General features: G+C 44.7%; 3 protein-coding genes across 5 annotated transcripts; 2 read left to right on the plus strand and 1 right to left on the minus strand.

The window, feature by feature from the left end:
• Nucleotides 1-465: 465 nt before the first annotated feature.
• Nucleotides 466-3,280, minus strand: LOC108412124 (centrosome-associated protein 350-like). 2 transcript variants are annotated; one of them, XM_037536260.1, is made up of 4 exons: nucleotides 3,196-3,279; nucleotides 1,733-3,087; nucleotides 1,053-1,432; nucleotides 466-931 (listed from the first exon to the last, which is right to left on the minus strand). In XM_037536260.1, exons 3-4 carry the CDS (start codon nucleotides 1,363-1,365, stop codon nucleotides 870-872), a joined length of 375 nt encoding a protein of 124 aa, XP_037392157.1. In that variant the 5' UTR covers nucleotides 1,366-1,432; nucleotides 1,733-3,087; nucleotides 3,196-3,279; the 3' UTR covers nucleotides 466-869. The 2 variants fall into 2 exon arrangements, with proteins under 2 accessions (XP_037392157.1, XP_017539515.1); XM_017684026.2 differs by lacking the exon at nucleotides 1,733-3,087 and having other exon boundaries at nucleotides 3,196-3,280.
• Nucleotides 3,281-9,361: 6,081 nt separating this feature from the next.
• Nucleotides 9,362-13,209, plus strand: LOC108412127. 2 transcript variants are annotated; one of them, XM_037536262.1, is made up of 5 exons: nucleotides 9,362-9,520; nucleotides 9,623-10,534; nucleotides 11,373-11,550; nucleotides 11,626-12,073; nucleotides 12,244-13,209. In XM_037536262.1, the coding sequence occupies exons 2-5, from the start codon at nucleotides 9,630-9,632 to the stop codon at nucleotides 12,303-12,305; spliced, it is 1,593 nt and encodes a 530-aa protein (XP_037392159.1). In that variant the 5' UTR covers nucleotides 9,362-9,520; nucleotides 9,623-9,629; the 3' UTR covers nucleotides 12,306-13,209. The 2 variants fall into 2 exon arrangements, with proteins under 2 accessions (XP_037392159.1, XP_037392158.1); XM_037536261.1 differs by having other exon boundaries at nucleotides 11,373-12,073.
• A 4,308-nt stretch (nucleotides 13,210-17,517) lies between these two features.
• Nucleotides 17,518-19,302, plus strand: LOC108412121 (DNA ligase 1-like). Its single transcript, XM_017684022.2, has 4 exons — nucleotides 17,518-17,628; nucleotides 17,745-17,828; nucleotides 18,470-19,095; nucleotides 19,180-19,302. Exons 1-4 carry the CDS (start codon nucleotides 17,606-17,608, stop codon nucleotides 19,230-19,232), a joined length of 786 nt encoding a protein of 261 aa, XP_017539511.2. The 5' UTR covers nucleotides 17,518-17,605; the 3' UTR covers nucleotides 19,233-19,302.
• Nucleotides 19,303-20,079: the final 777 nt, after the last annotated feature.

Below are 20,079 nucleotides of genomic sequence, written 5' to 3' on the forward strand. Positions count from 1 at the left end.
CATGTATGATAATGTGTGCATCTTGAATATTTATATTGTGTATATTTTGTACTAAACTATTACAGTATTCATACTTTGTAATGCACAATTTCAATGCATGATCATGTCCATGTGTGCAGTGTGACTATCTTGAATAATTTATATTTGCATACTTCGTAACGGGATAGTGCATTTAGTGTGTATGACAATGTGCATATGTTTAATATTTATATCTGTATCTTCATGTAAGGATAGGGAAATGCATCCTTCTGGCAGACGCCCTGTCTTGAGCATCAACAAGTTGGGATTGCCGTTCCACAGTCCCTGAAATGAGACCAGAATAAAGAAGAGCAGGAGACGGGCCAGAACGGCTCCGGGTCCGTTTATTGACTGTTAGAAACAGAGAGGAACTGGTTTTTGAGTAGGCCTGCACTGAGTACCTGTAATGTGATTTACTGGATTTAGGAACAGTATTCCATGACATGCTGCAGTACAAGAGGAGCTTTTTATTTGAGTATTCAACACAACATATTGGCTGCATACATCACTAACAAGACTGATAACAACTGTAAAATGATCGTTGTTAAAACAAGAACATCGATTTCTGTTTATTCTGCATGCCCAACAAAAAGACCTATAAAAACAATAATAATATGAAGATCACACACAGCGCCCAGTGAGATCATCTGTCAGCTTTTATCCCCATGATTTCCTCAGAAAACAGACTTTCTATTAGAAATTGGCAGAGAAACTCTCTGCTAGTGAGAATATTGTAAATTATATGTAGAATTGTGTATCAGTGCTTTACATCTTTGTGTTGTGTTTACTGTCCAACCCAAACCCATAAACATCAAACCTGCTCTCCTTTCAGAGGCTCAGTTCACTGAGTTCTACCCGTATCCGCTGTCGTCATCGCTGTAAAAGCTCTTCTTCTTCTGGCCGCTAGAGTCCACTGAAGAGAAATAACATTCAGACGAAACACAGCCTTCATCAGCCTGCCAGTGAAATATGAACATATGAAAAACTCATAGTTTACATTTATCTGGTAGATCATTGATCCGTTTGTCACTCACCTGCTACAGGTATCTCACTTCCACGTCTGGATCTCAGTGCCCTGGAATCTGTGGATTGCTCTCTGTAGGGTGATACGGGCGTCATCGAGATAATTTTAAGTTTGTTGAAGTCAGTCTTCCTCAGGTTCGGCTTCTTGGTCATGTTCTGTTCTCTACGATCCAAGTTCTTTTCCCATTGGACCAGCTCTTCTGCCAGCTTCTTTGCTCTCTGGGCCAGGTTCTTTTCCCTCAGGTTCAAGTCCTTTTCCCATTGGTCCTGCTTTTCTGCCAGTTTCTTTTCCCTTAGAGCCAGGTTCTGTATACTCAGGTCCATACTAGGAGGCACTCCATGCGAGCGGTCACTCGCTGAAGAGGAACTGCTGGGTGCAGGTGATGATCTCCTGTCAGACATGACACTGAAATATTAAATTAAATGAACTGTGTGTTCGTATCTACACTACATTGAAGTAATATTCATTAATAAACTAAGTTAAGCTGAGCTTTGTTTTTCACATTAACATGTATCAACTTCAATGAGAATAATCTTTAATCTCAGGGGGTTTTGCTCTGGAGGGACAGAGACTGAAAATGCATTGCAGCAACTGTGTAGTTGTTAAATATGTATATTACTGTGCACTTTGCTTTATGACTAACAGCTGTTATTGTAATTTAACAGTTGAAGGGTCCCTATATCCATCTACCTCTGTTATAAAGGTGTCTAACAGCAGCACTGCCGTATCTGTAGTTTCTTTTGTCTCGTTTATCCTCTGGAATTAAAGAAATGAACTTATTCATTTTATTTTATTAAAACTGCAATGCTGGAACATAAATCAGTTCACAAGGTTTGAAAGTTGTTTAGCCCTACGTTTCCAGGAAATTATATCTGTCCTCTGAGCAGCCACTCGCTACGGTATATCTGTCCTCTGAGCAGCCACTCGCTACGGTATATCTGTCCTCTGAGCAGCCACTCGCTACGGTATATCAGTCGTCTGAGCAGCCACTCGCTACGGTATATCAGTCGTCTGAGCAGCCACTCGCTACGGTATATCAGTCGTCTGAGCAGCCACTCGCTACGGTATATCAGTCGTCTGAGCAGCCACTCGCTACGGTATATCAGTCGTCTGAGCAGCCACTCGCTACGGAATATCTGTCCTCTGAGCAGCCACTCGCTACGGTATATCTGTCCTCTGAGCAGCCACTCGCTATGGTATATCAGTCGTCTGAGCAGCCACTCGCTACGGAATATCTGTCCTCTGAGCAGCCACTCTCTACGGTATATCTGTCCTCTGAGCAGCCACTCACTATGGTATATCTGTCCTCTGAGCAGCCACTCGCTACGGTATATCTGTCGTCTGAGCAGCCACTCGCTACGGTATATCAGTCGTCTGAGCAGCCACTCGCTACGGAATATCTGTCCTCTGAGCAGCCACTCGCTACGGTATATCTGTCCTCTGAGCAGCCACTCGCTACGGTATATCTGTCCTCTGAGCAGCCACTCGCTACGGTATATCTGTCCTCTGAGCAGCCACTCGCTACGGTATATCTGTCCTCTGAGCAGCCACTCGCTACGGTATATCTGTCCTCTGAGCAGCCACTCGCTATGGTATATCTGTCCTCTGAGCAGCCACTCGCTATGGTATATCTGTCCTCTGAGCAGCCACTCGCTACGGTATATCTGTCCTCTGAGCAGCCACTCGCTACGGTATATCTGTCCTCTGAGCAGCCACTCGCTACGGTATATCAGTCGTCTGAGCAGCCACTCGCTACGGAATATCTGTCCTCTGAGCAGCCGCTCGCTACGGTATATCTGTCCTCTGAGCAGCCGCTCGCTACGGTATATCAGTCGTCTGAGCAGCCACTCGCTACGGTATATCAGTCGTCTGAGCAGCCACTCGCTATGGTATATCAGTCGTCTGAGCAGCCACTCGCTACGGAATATCTGTCCTCTGAGCAGCCGCTCGCTACGGTATATCTGTCCTCTGAGCAGCCACTCGCTACAGAATATCTGTCCTCTGAGCAGCCACTCGCTACGGACTCCGGCCTTTCCATCGTTGGCCTTTAGGAAGAAAATCCAAGAGTTATCACATGGAACATTTCATTGTTCACTGCATTTCAATCATAATTGAATGTACTGTATCATAAAGCACGGAACGAAGTGTCTCACCTTTCCTCTTCAGCCAGACCCATTTCTAGATCTTCTCACTGTTGTTTCAGACTCCGCAAAGCACGACTGACTGGCGTAGTTCAGTTCCACCCTCTACTTTACTCTCCAGTGACAACAACAGCCTTCTGAACTTTCCCCTCTCCTACTTCTTTCCTCATCTCCTTTCTAGGCTTCCGGGAAATATAGTTTCCCAATATGTTTACATAACACAACATCATTCCTTCTATTCAAAAGAAAAATGTTTAACTTACAGAAACAAACTGTTGCTGGTAATTACTCTAATCACTTTACGATTGATGAAAAACAAAACAATCTTTTGGAGCAGTAGATCTGTTGCAGTCCTTTTTTATCTTATTTATTAATCTCAGTTCTCAGTCATGATCTCATATGAGTGAGGCGCCACCTGCTGTTCTACTCTGCCAAGTTGCAGCAGTGTGATCTCTGAGCCTCGCTGAATCCCCTGGGTTCAAGTTCGAGAGTCTCTTCTCTTCTGTCATGCAGTCTTCTCTGTTTGGCCTTCCATGCCTCTTTGCTGCTCTTCACTGGAGTTGAGAGTGGTGTGGTGAGTAGAACCTCGTGAATGGGTATCAGCATCTGGCCTGGTGACTGGCCATTCTCCGTTGGTGCACTTCTGTAGATCTTTCTGCAAAATAAGTACCCCTTGCCTTCATGGGCTTTTTTCATCAGTGCATTAATGAGCTTGACCAAACTTTCAGCTACACCATTTGAACTGAATTTTTGACAAGAGATGTGCTGCTATAAACTTTAAAGATCTTTGAACTGATATCTGGAAAACTGAGGACTGCTGTTTGCAAAGACAATACATTGAACTCCATGTCTAATGAATTTAGCCTTCATGAAAGCAATGAATGCTTTGTTGTTTGGGACTCCCCACAAACAAAGGGGGACTGTCGACTTGCTGAGGAGGACTGCAGGTAAAATGTGCTGTTTCAAATGCTCCACCATTATGCCAGTTCCCAAGACAGGAACCATCACAGGACTGAATGACTACAGACCCGTTGCTTTGACCTCTGTAGTCATGAAATCCTTTGAGAGACTGGTGCTCTCCTATCTGAAGAACCTCACAGATCCTCTGCTAGACCCCCTGCAGTTTGCATACTGGGCAAACAGGTCAGTACACAACAAACAGCTCCAACTCAGCATGCCAACCGCCAACTGCCAGTGGACCACCAAGTTCTTCACTGGCAGAGAGCAGCAGGTGAGGTTGGGAAAGTTCACCTCGAACACTCAGACCATCAGTACAGGTGCTCCACAGGGTTGTGTCCTCTCACCACTGCTCTTCTCACTGTACACAAACAACTGCACCTCCATGGACCCCTCAGTCAAAATCTTGAAGCATGCAGATGAGACTAGAGTCATCGGTCTCATCCGAGATGGTGACAAGTCTGCTTCCAGATGAGTGGTTGATCAGGTGGTCGTTTGGAGCAGCCACAATAACCTGGTGTTGAACACAGCAAAAACAGTGGAGATGACAGGGGACTTCATTAGGAGCCTCCAGCCCTGCCAGCGTTCACCACCCTGGACAGAACTGTGGTGGCGGTTGAGTCCTGCAAGTTCCTAGCACAACAATCACCAGAGGATGAGCTGCGTGAGCTGAGGACGTTCAACCTGCCCCAGGAGCTGATGGTGCGGTTCTACACAGCCATCATAGAGTTGGGCATCACCACGTCCATCACAGTGTGGGGCAGCTCAGCTACCAAGCATGACCTCCACAGACTGCAGCGCATCATCTCCACCGACCCCTCTCACCCCGGACACCACCTGTTCCAGCTCCTTCCCTCAGGCTGGTGCTTCAGCCAGGTGAGGATCAGGACATCCAGGTTACAAAGGAGCTTCTTCCCACAAGCCGTCACTCTCAGAACAGTTAACATATTACACAACAACAATATTCCAGCTTCAAACTGCGCTTCTAGAAAAACTCGTATACAGTATCACTCCATCCTCTGGAGCTGCCGCTCAAACCACTGTTTGTTCTAGCATCTTACTCACCTGCCATATTACCCCACCTATCTGACTGTTACCCCACTCACCTGCCATATTACCCCACCTATCTGACTGTTACCCCACTCACCTGCCATATTACCCCACCTATCTGACTGTTACCCCACTTACCTGCCATATTACCCCACCTATCTGACTGTTACCCCACTCACCTGCCATATTACCCCACCTATCTGACTGTTACCCCACTCACCTGCCATATTACCCCACCTATCTGACTGTTACCCCACTCACCTGCCATATTACCCCACCTATCTGACTGTTACCCCACTTACCTGCCATATTACCCCACCTATCTGACTGTTACCCCACTCACCTGCCATATTACCCCACCTATCTGACTGTTACCCCACTCACCTGCCATATTACCCCACCTATCTGACTGTTACCCCACTCACCTGCCATATTACCCCACCTATCTGACTGTTACCCCACTTACCTGCCATATTACCCCACCTATCTGACTTTTACCCCACTCACCTGCCATATTGCCCCATCTATCTGACTGTTACCCCACTTACCTGCCATATTACCCCACCTATCTGACTTTTACCCCACTTACCTGCCATATTACCCCACCTATCTGACTGTCGCCTCATTGACCCCTTTCTCTGCTATTATACACTCTTTAACTGCTGCTGCACTCAGCACTTTAACTTTAGACTCGTACTTTGCACAATGTAAGGTTTACAGGTATGACTGTGTGTGTGTGCGTGCGTGTGTGTGTGTGTGTGTGTGTGTGTGTGTGTGTGTGTGTCTGAGTGAGTAGGAATGCAGTTTTTATTTTATTTTATTTTATATTTATTTGATCTTATTCCCTATATGTGAACATCTGTCTGATCCTGCGCTCTGTGAGCTCCTGTAAGCTAAACCAAATTCCTTGTATGCGCAGCAGACCCGGCCAATAAAGCTCGGTTCTGATTCTGATTGATTCTGATTCTGGTGTCTGTAGAGCTGCTGCTCAGGGTAGTTTGATGGTCGTCTGTCTCTACTGTCTGACTCTTACCTTGGACGTCCTACAGACCTGCTCCTGCCTTATTATGAGGCCTGCTGGGAGCTGCATGTGGAGCCAGACGTTCTGCTTGTTGTCGTTATATTTGAAGCACAACAGGTTGTTTGCAGTCATGTGATTCCGATGACGTGTGAAATCCAGATGGAGGGCAGGACATGAAGAACAGGTGGACGAGATGGAGGCGAGCGTGCACTGCGGTACTGTAGACGACAGATATAAACAGAATCACAGCGTCTGCTGGACGTGATTTTTCAGCTGAACTGAGAGGCTCTCCTGCTCTCCAGGCAGCAGATATGAGCAGCTACCTCATCTTTCAGACCTCCTTCTACTCAAGAACACTCATGGAAGCACACAGGGGTGTGGCCAGTACATAAAATCTCTCGCTCGCTGCTGATACTGTACCAGACAGCTCATGGATCTCGCAATGTATGACATACTTGGTGCCTATGTGGACAATATCATCCACCACAGTGAAGCTGGACAGTCCTTCTCCTGACTGGGCCACCCATACAGTGTGGCTGTTTTCAATGCTTCCATCATCTCCAGCTTCGTGTTGCCTGTTGAAGATGCTCCATTAATGCAGGTGACACTACCACATTAGAAAAAGTGCTATGAGTAGCAGAAAATGATGCTATTACAGTTCTAACTATGCAGAATACTGGAGCGGGAAAACTCGAACAAGAACCTTGCGAATAGGAAGTCAACTTCAACCTCGTCTTCTGGTGAACCCAAAATATAAGATACCTGTATGTTTCGGTGCTTACTGCAAGTTGGTAAAAGATTTAACATCTTATATTTAAGATGTGTGCATTGTTTATTTAATATATGCACAGTTTACAGTAAAACACTGTTATGGCTGCCAAAGCGCTCAACACAATTCATGCAAAATGATGCTCCTCAAAGTTGTCCATCTTTGTTTAATGGCACACGCCTTGTTTACCGACCAGTCACAGGATGTGTAATGTAGTGTCTTCGACTGTGAGTTGGCCGAGCTGCCATGCGTGTGACGCAGCGAACAATGTCTCCGCGGGACATCTGCAGGTTTCCATATTCTCCACAATTACGTCATATTGTTTACTGAAGCCAGGCGAGCATTGCCTCCGCAAGACATCTGAGGCCTTTAGTCTCTAAACTGCTGATCTGCTCTGACCTCTCTGACAACACTGGAAGTGATGCTATTACCATATCTGTGTCAGTATGTGATGCTACATCTCTTAGATGTAAGGCTTGGATGCAGCTGCTCGGCCATGGAAACCCATTCCATGAAGCTCTCTACGCTGTTCTTGAGCTGATCTGAAGGCCACATGAAGTTTGGAGGTCTGTAGTGATTGACTCTGCAGAAAGTTGGTGACCTCTGTGCACTATGCCCCTCAGCATCCGCTGACTGCTCTGTCATTTTACGTGGCCGACCACTTCGTGGCTGAGCTGCTGTCGTTCCCAATCGCTTCCACTTTGTTATAATCCCACTGACAGTTGACTGTGGAATATTTAGTAGTGAGGAAATTTCACGACTGGACTTGCTGCACAGGTGGCGTCCGATCACGGCACCACGCTGGAATTCACTGAGCTCCTGAGAGCGACCCATTCTTTCACTAATGTCTGTAGAAGCAGTCTGCAGGCCGAGGGGCTCGGCTTTATACACCTGTGGCCATGGAAGTGACTGGAACACCTGAATTCAGTGATTTAGATGGGGGAGTGAGGACTTTTGGAAATATAGTGTGTGTTTGGTAAATCAAAAACATTCAGTCAAATATAAAATGAGGGCTGAACGATTTGGATAGATGATATGAAACTTATTGTATTTAAGAGGTAAATGTGATTAATTAAGCTCCAAGCCCCTTTTTCTCTGAGGAGAATAGCTGGTCTGTTTATTGGACGAGCGCTGAGTGTAGAGCGCTAGACTGCCAGTTCACCAGCTATTAGGCTAAATTTAAATGAAATTAAGGCTAAAAGTAAATCTCCATTTAGAACTTTCTAAGATGATAATGAATAATGTAGGATAGTGATACTGTAAATATATGAATGAAGCACATTGCAGGCAACATTCACTGCCTGCTGTTCTTTATATCTACTCTTCATACCTCTGAATAAATAAGGAGCTTAATCACCTTGCTGTCCACTGTTTTGTCGTTTTGGCCCCCGACCCACTGTAATCACAGCACTTTGGCCCCCAACACGGCCCTGATGTAGTAACAGCTGCTGTGAGGATCTCCTCTCTGGTCTGTTTAAAGGGCTGTAACGTGTGATTTCAGGAGATCTCAGGATGAGAAGCTGGACGCTCTGTATGTTCAGTCGGGACAGTTGAGTTTTGTTTTGTGAAGAAAATGTTTTGCTCTCTTTTTTTTAGAAGCTCTTGCTGCTTTTAACTGGTCTGTGTTTGAAAGATTGAACCATTTTCCAGCAGGAGGCGCCACATGAACAGCCTTCAAATGTCCCATCATGTCTCCCCAGTTACAAAATGAAAGTAATGAAATAAAAATGCACTCATATAAAAACAGCAACGCTGAATCCAAATGTACCAGACCAGTTACAGCTTCACGGTCAAGTCAAATGATCTCAAATACAGTCCATAAATCTGATATTTCTCCTGCTGAGGTTGTTGTGAGCTTAACTGAAGATTATCCAGCTTGTTTCTAGACATTATTCCCTTATTTTAGGTCATTTTATTAAGTTAATGGATCTATAATTGTGCTGGTTGTAATTAATGATGAGCTTGAAATCAGCAACATCGTCTGCCAGTGTAGTGAAATAATTTTACATAATAAAACCTAAAACTCGTAAATAATGTCTAGAAATAAGCTGGATAATAACTGCATAACCATCTCACAAAGGGAAATATTAGAAATATTAACTACATTTCAGATCATTTCACTTGACAAGATGCCATTTTTTGCAGTGCCGTCCAAATTTTATTTCATTTCTGTTCATAAAAAAGCCAAAATAACAGATGTTGCTAATCCATAAACTGCAGTAACTGAAGGAGGTCAAATGCAATCAATGCCCTTTTCATCCATTTTAGTTTTCCAGTGAAATAAGTTGGTGGGAGTGTGAAGAACTTTCAGCGCTATTCAGTGATTAGGAGAAAAGATGTTTTGTAAGCATAAGGGGAAACTACATTTCCCAGAAGCCTAGCAGGAAGACCAGGAAGGAAGCAGAGGGGGCGGATCAGAGGCTGTTGCAGTAACTGGAGAGCAAAGTACAGGGTGGAACTGAACTTCTCCAGTCTGCCGTTCTCTGAAGAGCTTAAAACTTCATCAAGATCTAGAAATATCATCTCCCTGAAGAAGAAAGGTGAGACACTTCGGTGTACAGAGCAGAGCTTTATTAATACAGAGCATTCAGTGCTGGAGCCCAGCCGGGATGCATATGATAACTTCTATTTTTCTCCTAAAGCCCAACGATGGAAAGGCCGGAGTCCGTAGCGAGTGGCTGCTCAGGGAAGATACCTTACGTTAAACCGGTGGAAGCCCTGGAAAGGCCGGAGTTCATAGCGAGTGGCTGCTCAGGGAAGATACCTTACGCTAAACCGGTGGAAGCCCTGGAAAGGCCGGAGTTCATAGCGAGTGGCTGCTCAGGGAAGATACCTTACGCTAAACCGGTGGAAGCCCTGGAAAGGCCGGAGTTCATAGCGAGTGGCTGCTCAGGGAAGATACCTTACGCTAAACCGGTGGAAGCCCTGGAAAGGCCGGAGTTCATAGCGAGTGGCTGCTCAGGGAAGATACCTTACGTTAAACCGGTGGAAGCCCTGGAAAGGCCGGAGTCCGTAGCGAGTGGCTGCTCAGGGAAGATACCTTACGCTAAACCGGTGGAAGCCCTGGAAAGGCCGGAGTTCATAGCGAGTGGCTGCTCAGGGAAGATACCTTACGTTAAACCGGTGGAAGCCCCGAAAAGGACGAAGTCCGTAGCGAGGGGCTTCTCAAGGAAGATACCTAACGTTAAACCGGTGGAAGCCCCGAAAAGGACGAAGTCCGTAGCGAGTGGCTGCTCAGGGGAGATACCTTACGTTAAACCGGCGGAAGCCCTGAAAAGGCCGGAGTCCGTAGCGAGTGGCTGCTCAGGGAAGATACCTTACGTTAAACCGGTGGAAGCCCCGAAAAGGACGAAGTCCGTAGCGAGGGGCTTCTCAAGGAAGATACCTAACGTTAAACCGGTGGAAGCCCCGAAAAGGACGAAGTCCGTAGCGAGTGGCTGCTCAGGGGAGATACCTTACGTTAAACCGGCGGAAGCCCTGAAAAGGCCGGAGTCCGTAGCGAGTGGCTGCTCAGGGGAGATACCTTACGTTAAACCGGCGGAAGCCCTGGAAAGGCCGGAGTCCGTAGCGAGTGGCTGCTCAGGGGAGATACCTTACGGTAAACCGGCGGAAGCCCTGGAAAGGCCGGAGTCCGTAGCGAGTGGCTGCTCGGGGGAGATACCTTACGTTAAACCGGCGGAAGCCCTGGAAAGGCCGGAGTCCGTAGCGAGTGGCTGCTCAGGGGAGATACCTTACGTTAAACCGGCGGAAGCCCTGGAAAGGTAGAGCTGAACCACCTTCAAACCTTTTACTGTGAACTCATTTGCATTTTAATGAGATCAAATGAAATAAGATTCGACTTTTTTAACCCCTGAGGGGAAATAGTTTAACGAGGGACGAGACAAAAGTCAGCAGGGCAGTGAAAGAGAGGAGAAAAAGAACATCTCAGTAGTTCCTGCTTTGCTACGCTGATCAGATCAGGGTTTCCCTGCTCTGCAGACACGGCAGCGCTGCTGTTTTTGACATAATTTGAAAATGCATGTTGGCCTTTACATCGTGTGTAAATGTCCTGAAGGATGGACCAAAAGAAACAGCCAAAAATGACTTGGAAAATTTCTGGTTCCATTGACTTCCATTGAGAGTAATGCATGTTTTTTCCTTCTCCTGTAAAAAACCACTGAGAGGATGAAGATTATGCTTGTTTAATTGATGCATGGTAATGTGAAAAGTTTATTATTATTATTTCCGTTATTCCGTTTATTAGTGGACACTAAGGAATCTTTGTTATGACCGGCTGCCTTTAAACTTTCCAAAACTTTGCTGCAGAAAAAATGATTAGATGGTAACTGAAGAGTTGGTTTAATAAGTACTGTGCCAGATGGATCTAATCACTCTGTCAATGTATTTGTGCAGTGTAATGTCTGACAGGGCACCATCACCTGCACCCAGCACATTATCTACAGCGAGTGACCACTCACATGGAAACCCTCCTAACTTCAACAAGCAAGAAAAGAACATGGATCTTAGAGAACAGAACCTGGAGTTGAGGGAAAAGAAGCTGGTAGAAAAGCTGGACCTGAGGGAAAAGAACATGGATCTTAGAGAACAGAACCTGGACCTGAGAGAAAACAAGTTATCGGAAAAGCTGGAGCAATGGGAAAAGAACATGAATCTTAGAGAACAGAACCTGGACTTGTGGGAAAAGAAGCTGGTAGAAAAGCTGGACCTGAGGGAAAAGAACATGGATCTTAGAGAACAGAACCTGGACCTGAGAGAAAAGAAGTCATCGGAAAAGCTGGAGCAATGGGAAAAGAACATGAACTTGAGGGAAAAGTACCTGGCCCAGATGGGAAAGAACCTGGCAGAAAGGCTGGGCCAAAGAGAAAAGAGCTTGGATCTCAGAGAACAGAACCTGGCTGAGAAGCTGAACCTGAGGGAAAAGAACCTGGACTTGAGGGAAAAGAACCTGAACCTAAGGGAAAAGAACTTGAATAGAGAATACTTGGACCTGGTGAGCCGGTACAAGAACAAGCTGCAGAAATCAATCTATTATGATTTGGCCAATGAACAGAGCTCCGGTGATTACAGCTGGGGAATAAACACACCTACAACAGGTGAGTGACAATCGGATGAATTATCCAGCACAGAAATATAAACTAGGAGTTTTTCATACGTTCAGATTTCACTGTAAGACTTGTGAAGGCCGAGTTTCGTCCTCAGCAGTGGAGTTTTCCAGTGTATTCAGTGCCACATCAGTCACACTCTGAACGCTGTTTCTCTTCAGGGCCGGATACCAACACGGAGAGCATTTTCAGCGAGGACGATGATGACGACTTATACGGGTAGAACTCAGTGAACTGAGGTCTGTTTGAAGCTTTGGGTTGGACGGTGAACACGGTACAAAGATGTGAAGCACAAATAGATTCTTACATACAACTTACAACATTCTCTCTGTCCGAGTTTCTCTGGCAATTTGTAAATGTAAATGTAGTAAAAAGTGATAGAGTGGATTTGTTTATGCTGGTATAATTTTTATTTTATTAGACACAGAAACTCCCAGTAGAGCAATAGAAGTAGTACCACGTGCTGAAAACAGACCAGCCCCAGTGAGCAAGTGCTTGAAGGTAATGGGGGGTGTGGGTGAGAGTGGTAGTGCGTGATCCTACCTTTGCGAGGAAGAAGCGAGGGAATGTATACAAGTCAGTGTCTTCTTTGTTTTATTCCTCTTTGTTTGGGTGTATTTTTATTGTTTGCTGTAGGGTTTTTTTTTTTATAATAACAATAATAACTTATTGTTATTGTTTTAGTTCTTCCTGTTCTGTCTTCCTGTGTCTATTTGAGTGACGTGCCTGGTTTTGCCACTGCATCACGAGCCCTGAAGAATTCACTCTGCAAGTGAGATTGGAAGCTGGCGGAAGAGTATATTTTTAACTAGAGTAAACAAGTGTGAATTTTATTCTGTGACATTAATCACTTTGATAGTAACATTGTTTGTTTTATTTTCTCCAAAGGTGCTGTTGGTGGGATGCTGTCCAGTGTGGGGTTGTGATATTTTACAGTGGTTGTGTCGGTGTTTGACTTCACCAGAGTGCCGTGGTTTTACTGCACAGAAGGTAGTTTGACGTGAACCATTTGTCCATTTTATAGTGTTAAACCCTCCACTGGAGTTGCGTGACCACCACAGTGGCCTGGAGACCTTTTGTGTTTTTTTTTTATTGTCTTAAATAAACTTTGGTGTTGTTGCCCTCTACTTTGTTTGCCGTCTCTACTCATTCAGTTGAGACCCCTGTGAGTGGGGAAGGGTCACCCCAGTGATTTGATGGTGTATGCAGGTGTGAGGTGGTTTTGCCAGTGTTGATGTAATTAACTGGGTAACAGTGGTGGAGTAACGCATTACAGAGCAACACGTTACTGTAGCCACGTTACGTTTGTGTGTAACACAGTAACGTCATGACACGCCGTTCCTAAATCCAGAATCCGGTAAAGCGCATCACAGCTCCTAACAAAAAGTCAATTAACCTCTCACCACGTGACTTTGGCCAGAGTTCAAAAACGGCAGGGTGGTCTACGACTTTGTGATGGGTGGGCGATAAGATAATGCGCCCAGGCCAGAAACTGCTGCCCACTGAACACGTCTGACCTCTCCAAGCTTCTGCACAGGCAACATGCCAGCACAGCACTAGCAGCGAAAGACCCCCAGACCCAGAGTGATGCTCAAGCTGAGCGGATGCCCACCGCAAACCAAGCAGCCAAAGATTTTCAACAGGTAACACAAGCACAAATGAACAGGCCTTTTCTGTGAAGTTCTTCAGGCTGGTTTTCTCTTCGCTGTTGGCCTGACTAAACCAACCCCAATTGCAAAAACATTGGGATGCTGTACGAAATGTAAATCAATGTAAATAAAAAACGGAATGCAATGGTTTGCAAACCTCAGACGCGTATTTTATATGCAGTAGAACACATCAGATGATGAAAGTGAGGCATTTTACCATTTAATGAAAAACATTAACTCATTCAGAACTTAACAGCCGCAACACTTCTAGAAAAAGTTGGAAGGGAGCAACAAAAGGCTGGAAAAGTAAATGGTACTAATAAAAACAGCTGCAGGAGCAATTTACAGCTAACTCACATGACCGAGTATTAAAGAGCATTTTAGAGAGGTGGAGTGTCTCAGTGATGCAATGATGGGCAGAGGAGAAAAAGAAGCTGCATGTCAACGCGATCCAGAAATGCTGCCACCTTCTCTGGGCCAAACCTCATTTAAGACGGACTGAGGCAAAATGGAAAACTGTTCTGTGGTCAGATGGATCAAAATTTGACAGTGTCTTTTTGGAAACCAGAGACGCTGTGTCCTGCGGACTCAAGAGGACCATCCAGCTTGTTATCAGCGCCTGGTTCAAAAGCCTGCATCTCTGATGGTTTGTGGCTGCATTAGTGTTTATGGCGTGGGCAGCTCACACATCTAGAGAGGCTCCATCAATGCTGCCCAGTATAGAGAGACTTTAGAGCAACATAAGCTTCCATCCAGACGGCATCTCTTTCAGGGAAGGCCTTGTTTATTTCAGCAGGACAATGAACCACATACTGCATCATCACAACAGCAGGGCTTCACAGAAGAAGGGTCCAGGTGATGAACTGACCCACCTACAGTCCAGACCTTTAACCAATAGAAAACATTTGGCACATCAGGAAACAAATAAAATATGGTTCTATGAGATTAGCAAATCATAGATTTCTGTGTTTATTTACATTTACTTACATTTCACACAGCGTGTGTGTGTGTGTGTGCTTTCAACTGGCCTCTGTTTTTTAAAGAAACATTAACAAATTTCCCACCAGGGGGCGCCACATGAACATCCTTCAAAGTCGAGTGTGAAACGTACGTCACAATTTAGAAAATGAAAGTAATGAAATAACAATGCGCACACAAAACTATACATTTTATTTAATTTCTGTTCATAAAAAGCCAAAATAACAGATGTTACTAATCCATAAACTGCAGTAACGGAAGGAGTTCTAAATGCCATCAATGCCCTTTTCATCCATTTTTGTTTTCCAGTGAAATAAGTTGGTGGGAGTGTGAAGAACTTTCAGCGCTATTCGGTGATTAATTTGTCATTTATCTGTCATTAATAGATGAATGTGCTTTTCCCAGCAAATCCAGCAAACTGGACGCATCCTCTGGGATCTGGAAGGTGAAGACAGATGAGAAATCTTCAAAGCTCTGCACCTTTAATACACCAGGGGTGGAGGGGGGGACTCTGAGAACCTGGGCTGTAGAACCCCCTAATAGCTGGAGTTGGACTGATGCAGGACTGAGGAGCAGGGAGGAGATGGGGTGGTGGGGAGTGAACACCTCGTCAGAAGGTGATGATGAATTTATAGGACGTTAGAGTGGAAGAAGGAGGGGTTTCAGGCATGTTCCTCCCCCCAAACCTCAGTCATTACTAACTACATAAGGAGCTCTTAGCGTGTGAGATTCCACCAGTGATGGCCAAACGACTGTCCAGTGATATAGTGATATAGTGATATATATAGTGATATAGTGATATATATATATATATAGTGATATAGTGATAGTGATATAGTGATATATATAGTGATATAGTGATATAGTGATAGTGATATAGTGGTATATATATATAGTGATATAGTGATATATATAGTGGTATAGTGATATAGTGATAGTGATATAGTGATATAGTGATAGTGATATAGTGAGATAGTGGTATATATATAGTGAGATAGTGATAGTGATATAGTGATATAGTGATAGTGATATAGTGGTATATATATAGTGATATAGTGAGATAGTGATATAGTGATATAGTGATAGTGATATAGTGGTATATATATATATAGTGATATAAGTGCATATTTGCCACTGACACCCTCATCACATCCTCTCTCAAACTGCAGATGGACAGCACGAGATAAATGCAGCATCATGTGCAGACATAGATATGACAGTCACAGCTTTCATGAAGGCTGCGTTTCCTAGACGTGGAGTTCCATGTACTGTCTTTGCAAACAGCGGTCCTCAGCTTTCCCAGATCAAATGGCCTGGCAGGAATCTCAGTCAGGAGGAACTTACTTCACAGAAAGTCTCATGATCTACAGAAGTTCACCAGTGTAGAATGGATTATCACCGGCCCAGATGCTGAAGGTTTGGTACCAACCTACTTCTTCACAAGGATCTACTCACCACACCGCTCTCACCTCCATTGAAGAGCAGCGAAGAGAAACAGAAAAGACTGCGTGACAGAAGAGAAGAAGAGCCCCTCAGACTTGAACCCAGGGGATTCAGTGAGGCTCAGAGAGCACACTGCTGGAGCTGGATGCTGCAGTAGAACAGCAGGTGGTTCCTCGCTCAGTACTGTGGCTGATCTGTGTTGATCTGGAGCTTCTAACACCACTCCTGACCGAACGGTACCTGCTTCTGCTGACACACCAAAGACTGATCCTAAACAACAACCTGAACCCACAACAAGGGACTTTCCTAATCACAGACCCAAAGGAACACTAGACACCCTGAAAGACTGACAGAAATCATGTGAATTAGTTAAACTATACAGACTAACAGAAGGACTGTAACAGACCTGCTGCTCCAGAACGTAGTTATTTCAGTGTAAACAATGTCCAATGTTTCTGTAGGTTAAACACTCTTCTGTCCATAAAGCTACATGATGCCTACATGTAGGTAAACACATTAATACACGTTCTGTGGGTATCAACACAGACGTCTGTCTCTAGCCGGATCTGAGCTCAGGGCCAGTAGGTCCTCTAACCCGTTTGCTCCAGTAAGGACACTTTCTCTGAGTGGACAACAAAGTCGCTCTGCTAATCATAAGCCTGTCATGACAACTGACATAACCCTACATAAACGCTCATTCCAATAGGTGTCATTTGCGATAAGGCTTGCGTTCCCCAGTCTTGGTCAGAGTTAAAGCAGCCTTTATGACAGATGACGTGTACTGGAATGAGCATTCGTAAACATTCATGTGAATTGACGGATATTTGATCGATCCCAAAGGACGTTTAGCAGCCAGTGGCAGACACACAGCACAGCACAGTTACAATAATAAGGGTGATACAACATGAGAAACAGAAAGTTCAGGCTCAGCAGGACTGTCCACTATAAATAAAGCTGTCTCGCTGGTTACAAAGAGGCAGGAATATATAGAAACGAAACCATCTACAGGCAGATTTGACACTAGCAATATATAAAAATATGCAATAAGATCCATCCTGAGATAAAAAGGCAGTGCAGTAATGACTGCACAAGGAGGCGCAGGTAAGGGCAGATAATGACGGTACTGAATCAATGTGTGCAGGTACTGGTAGTGAAATAAAGTGTCCAGGTGTGCGATCAGGTGTGCAGGAAGGTGTCCAGATGTACAGAGAGATAAAACAAACCTATGATTTATCATAAGATCATTCTCTTTAAAAGGAGGGAAGATGTTGTGTTACGTAAGCATAATGGGGAAACTACGTTTCCCAGAAGCCTAGAAAGGAGACGAGGATGGAAGTGGGAGAGGGAGCGGCTCAGAAGGTTGTTGTTGTAACTGGAGAGTGAAGTAGAGGGTGGAACCGAGTAGGTTGGTCGTGCTTTGCGGAGTCTGAGACAACAGTGTGAAGATCTAGAAATGGGTCTGGCTGAAGAAGAAAGGTGAGACACTTCGTTCCACAGAGCCGAGCTTTATGATACAGTACATTCAATGTATGGTTGAAACGCAAGGAGCAATGAAGTGAAGCACGTATTAACTCTCACATTTCCTCCTAAAGCCCAATGATGGAAAGGCCGGAGTCCGTAGCGAGTGGCTGCTCAGAGGGGCCTTTTAACTTTAAAGCAGTGGAAGCCCTGAAAAGGTAGAGCTGAACCGCCATCAAACCTTTTACGGTGAACTGATTTACATCCCAGCATTGCAGTCTTAATGAAATCAAAGTTAGATTAGATAAGCGCAAGAGTGGAGAGAGAGGACTTCCTCAGTCCTAACGGGGCATTCCTCGCTAGCTCCTGCTTCACTGTGTGGACCGGAAGGCTTTAACCAAAACAAGAAATCCTGATCTACAGAAACGGCAGCTCTGCAGTTAAACACCTTTAACCCAGTTTCAAACATCAGAACTGAATTTTATTAAACATTAAAACGATTAAAGTAATGAATGCATTTAAAATAGGTTTATATTATCATAGAATTTCCTATTTTGTTTGCTTTTATTTTTTTAATTAAAATAATAAACACAGCTATCAGAGATAATAGGGCACAGTACATAATATATAGGCAATATATTGGTTAATATAGGCAATTAAACAAGTACACAGCTGCAACGCCATAGAGATGAAAGAATGTTCATTCACAAACATTAAGGAAAGTTTTATGCTTTGGCTGCCGTTCAACTTTCCATAACTTTGCTGCAGAAAATAAGTAAATAAATGCAGCGCGTTGGTTTAATAAATGTTACACTGTTCAAAATTACACAGTTTAATATTTCAGTGTCATGTCTCACAGGGGATCATCGCCTGCACCCAGCAGTTCCTCTTCACAGAGTGACTGCTCACGTGAAGAGCCTCCAAACTTCAGGAAAAAGCTATTAGACCAGAGGGAAAACGAATTAGACCAGAGGAAAAACGAATTAGACCAGAGGGAAAAGAAATTAGAACTGGATAAAAAGGACCTGACTGAGGACCTGGACTGGAGGGAAAAGAAATTACACAGGAGAGAAATGAAAATAGACCAGAGGGGAAAGAAATTGGAACAAAGGAAAATGAAATTGGAAAAGAGGAAAGAGAAATTGGAACAGAGGGAAAAGAATTTGGAACAGAGGGAAAAGAAATTAGAACAGAGGAAAAAGAAATTAGACCGGGATGAAAAGGGCAAGAATGAGGACCTGGAGTGGAGGGAAGAGAAATTAGACAAGAGGAAAAGGAAATTAGACCAGAGGGAAGAGGAATTAGACAGGAGGAAAAGGAAATTAGATCAGAGGGAAGAGGAATTAGACCAGAGGGGAAAGAACCTGGACTGCAGAAAAGTGACAACGTTCGCGTTCTTCCTGCTGAATGTAACCACTGATTTGAAGAAAAGCACCAAGGCACTGCCCCCTATATGCAGCTCTGAAGAGGAGACAAGTTCAGAAGGTAATGACAAATGGATAAATTCCAGATTTTCCAGTGTATTCCGGGTCACATCAGTCACATTCTGAATGTTGCTGTCTTCAACAGAGAGTAGCGACTCGGAGGAGGAGACCGACTGCAGTGATGAGGACGACGACTAATATGGGTAGAGCCCAGAGAACTGAGCCTCTGAAGGAACGGCAGGTTTGATGTTCAGAGGTTTGGAGTGGACAGTAAACACAATACAAATTGACCGTATCACATCTGTATCCATCCAAAAATCCATCCATCCATCAACCCATCCATTGTCAACCGCTTATCCGAGTCCGGGTCGCGGGGGCAGCAGCCCAAGTAAAGAGGCCCAGGCCTCCCTGATCAGATAAAATCACTGTATATAAAAGAGTGGGTTGGTAAAAACACTGGGCCTCATTCTCCTGTACCTTCCTAAGTTAGTTCTTAAGTGTGCTCTTGAGAAAGATCCTGAGAAAAAGTCTACCTCAGATTCAGGACATGTTCTGTTCTGACCTAAGAAAAAATCCCAAAGAAGAAACATTGGAGAGTCAGAATCTTCGTCAGAACTGCGTAAGTGTGTTTAAGAGGAAAGCTCTCCTTAAGAACGGTTGGAGAACGAGGCCCAGCGTCTTTATTTCTGGACTACTGAATGAACGAAGACTCTAAAGATTAAGGGACCCTTATTAGTCCCACAACAGGGAAATTTCACCTCCTCATTTAACCCATGAAGTGAAGTGAAACACCACACACACACACACACACACACACACACTAGGGGGCAGTGAGCACACTTGCCCAGAGCGGTGGGCAGCCATATCCACAGCACCCGGGGAGCAGTTGGGGGTTAGGTGTCTTGCTCAAGGACCCCTCAGTCACGTGCTGTTGGTTCTGGGGATTGAACCGGTGACCTTCCGGTCATGAGGCTGGTTCCCTGACCTCCAGCCCACAACTGCCCCCACTCTTCTGATCCCGTGATAATTCTGTGGTGTTGAAACA

The sequence above is a fragment of the Pygocentrus nattereri genome, chromosome 29 (assembly GCF_015220715.1).
Source record: "Pygocentrus nattereri isolate fPygNat1 chromosome 29, fPygNat1.pri, whole genome shotgun sequence".
NCBI classification, from domain to species: domain Eukaryota; kingdom Metazoa; phylum Chordata; class Actinopteri; order Characiformes; family Serrasalmidae; genus Pygocentrus; species Pygocentrus nattereri.

Coding starts and splice junctions, on each gene's coding strand:
- LOC108412121 (XM_017684022.2), top strand. CDS start 17,606: ATGGGTCTGGCTGAAGAAGAAAG. Junction 17,629..17,744: donor GGTCTGGCTGAAGAAGAAAG/GTGAGACACTTC, acceptor TTCCTCCTAAAG/CCCAATGATGGAAAGGCCGG. Junction 19,096..19,179: donor AGAGGAGACAAGTTCAGAAG/GTAATGACAAAT, acceptor TGTCTTCAACAG/AGAGTAGCGACTCGGAGGAG.
- LOC108412124 (XM_017684026.2), bottom strand. CDS start 3,218: ATGGGTCTGGCTGAAGAGGAAAG. Junction 1,433..3,195: donor GGTCTGGCTGAAGAGGAAAG/GTGAGACACTTC, acceptor CATGTCTGACAG/GAGATCATCACCTGCACCCA. Junction 932..1,052: donor AAGTGAGATACCTGTAGCAG/GTGAGTGACAAA, acceptor ATTTCTCTTCAG/TGGACTCTAGCGGCCAGAAG.
- LOC108412127 (XM_037536261.1), top strand. CDS start 9,630: ATGGAAAGGCCGGAGTCCGTAGCGAGTGGCTGCTCAGGGAAGATACCT. Junction 10,535..11,372: donor CCGGCGGAAGCCCTGGAAAG/GCCGGAGTCCGT, acceptor GTATTTGTGCAG/TGTAATGTCTGACAGGGCAC. Junction 12,074..12,243: donor AATAAACACACCTACAACAG/GTGAGTGACAAT, acceptor GTTTCTCTTCAG/GGCCGGATACCAACACGGAG.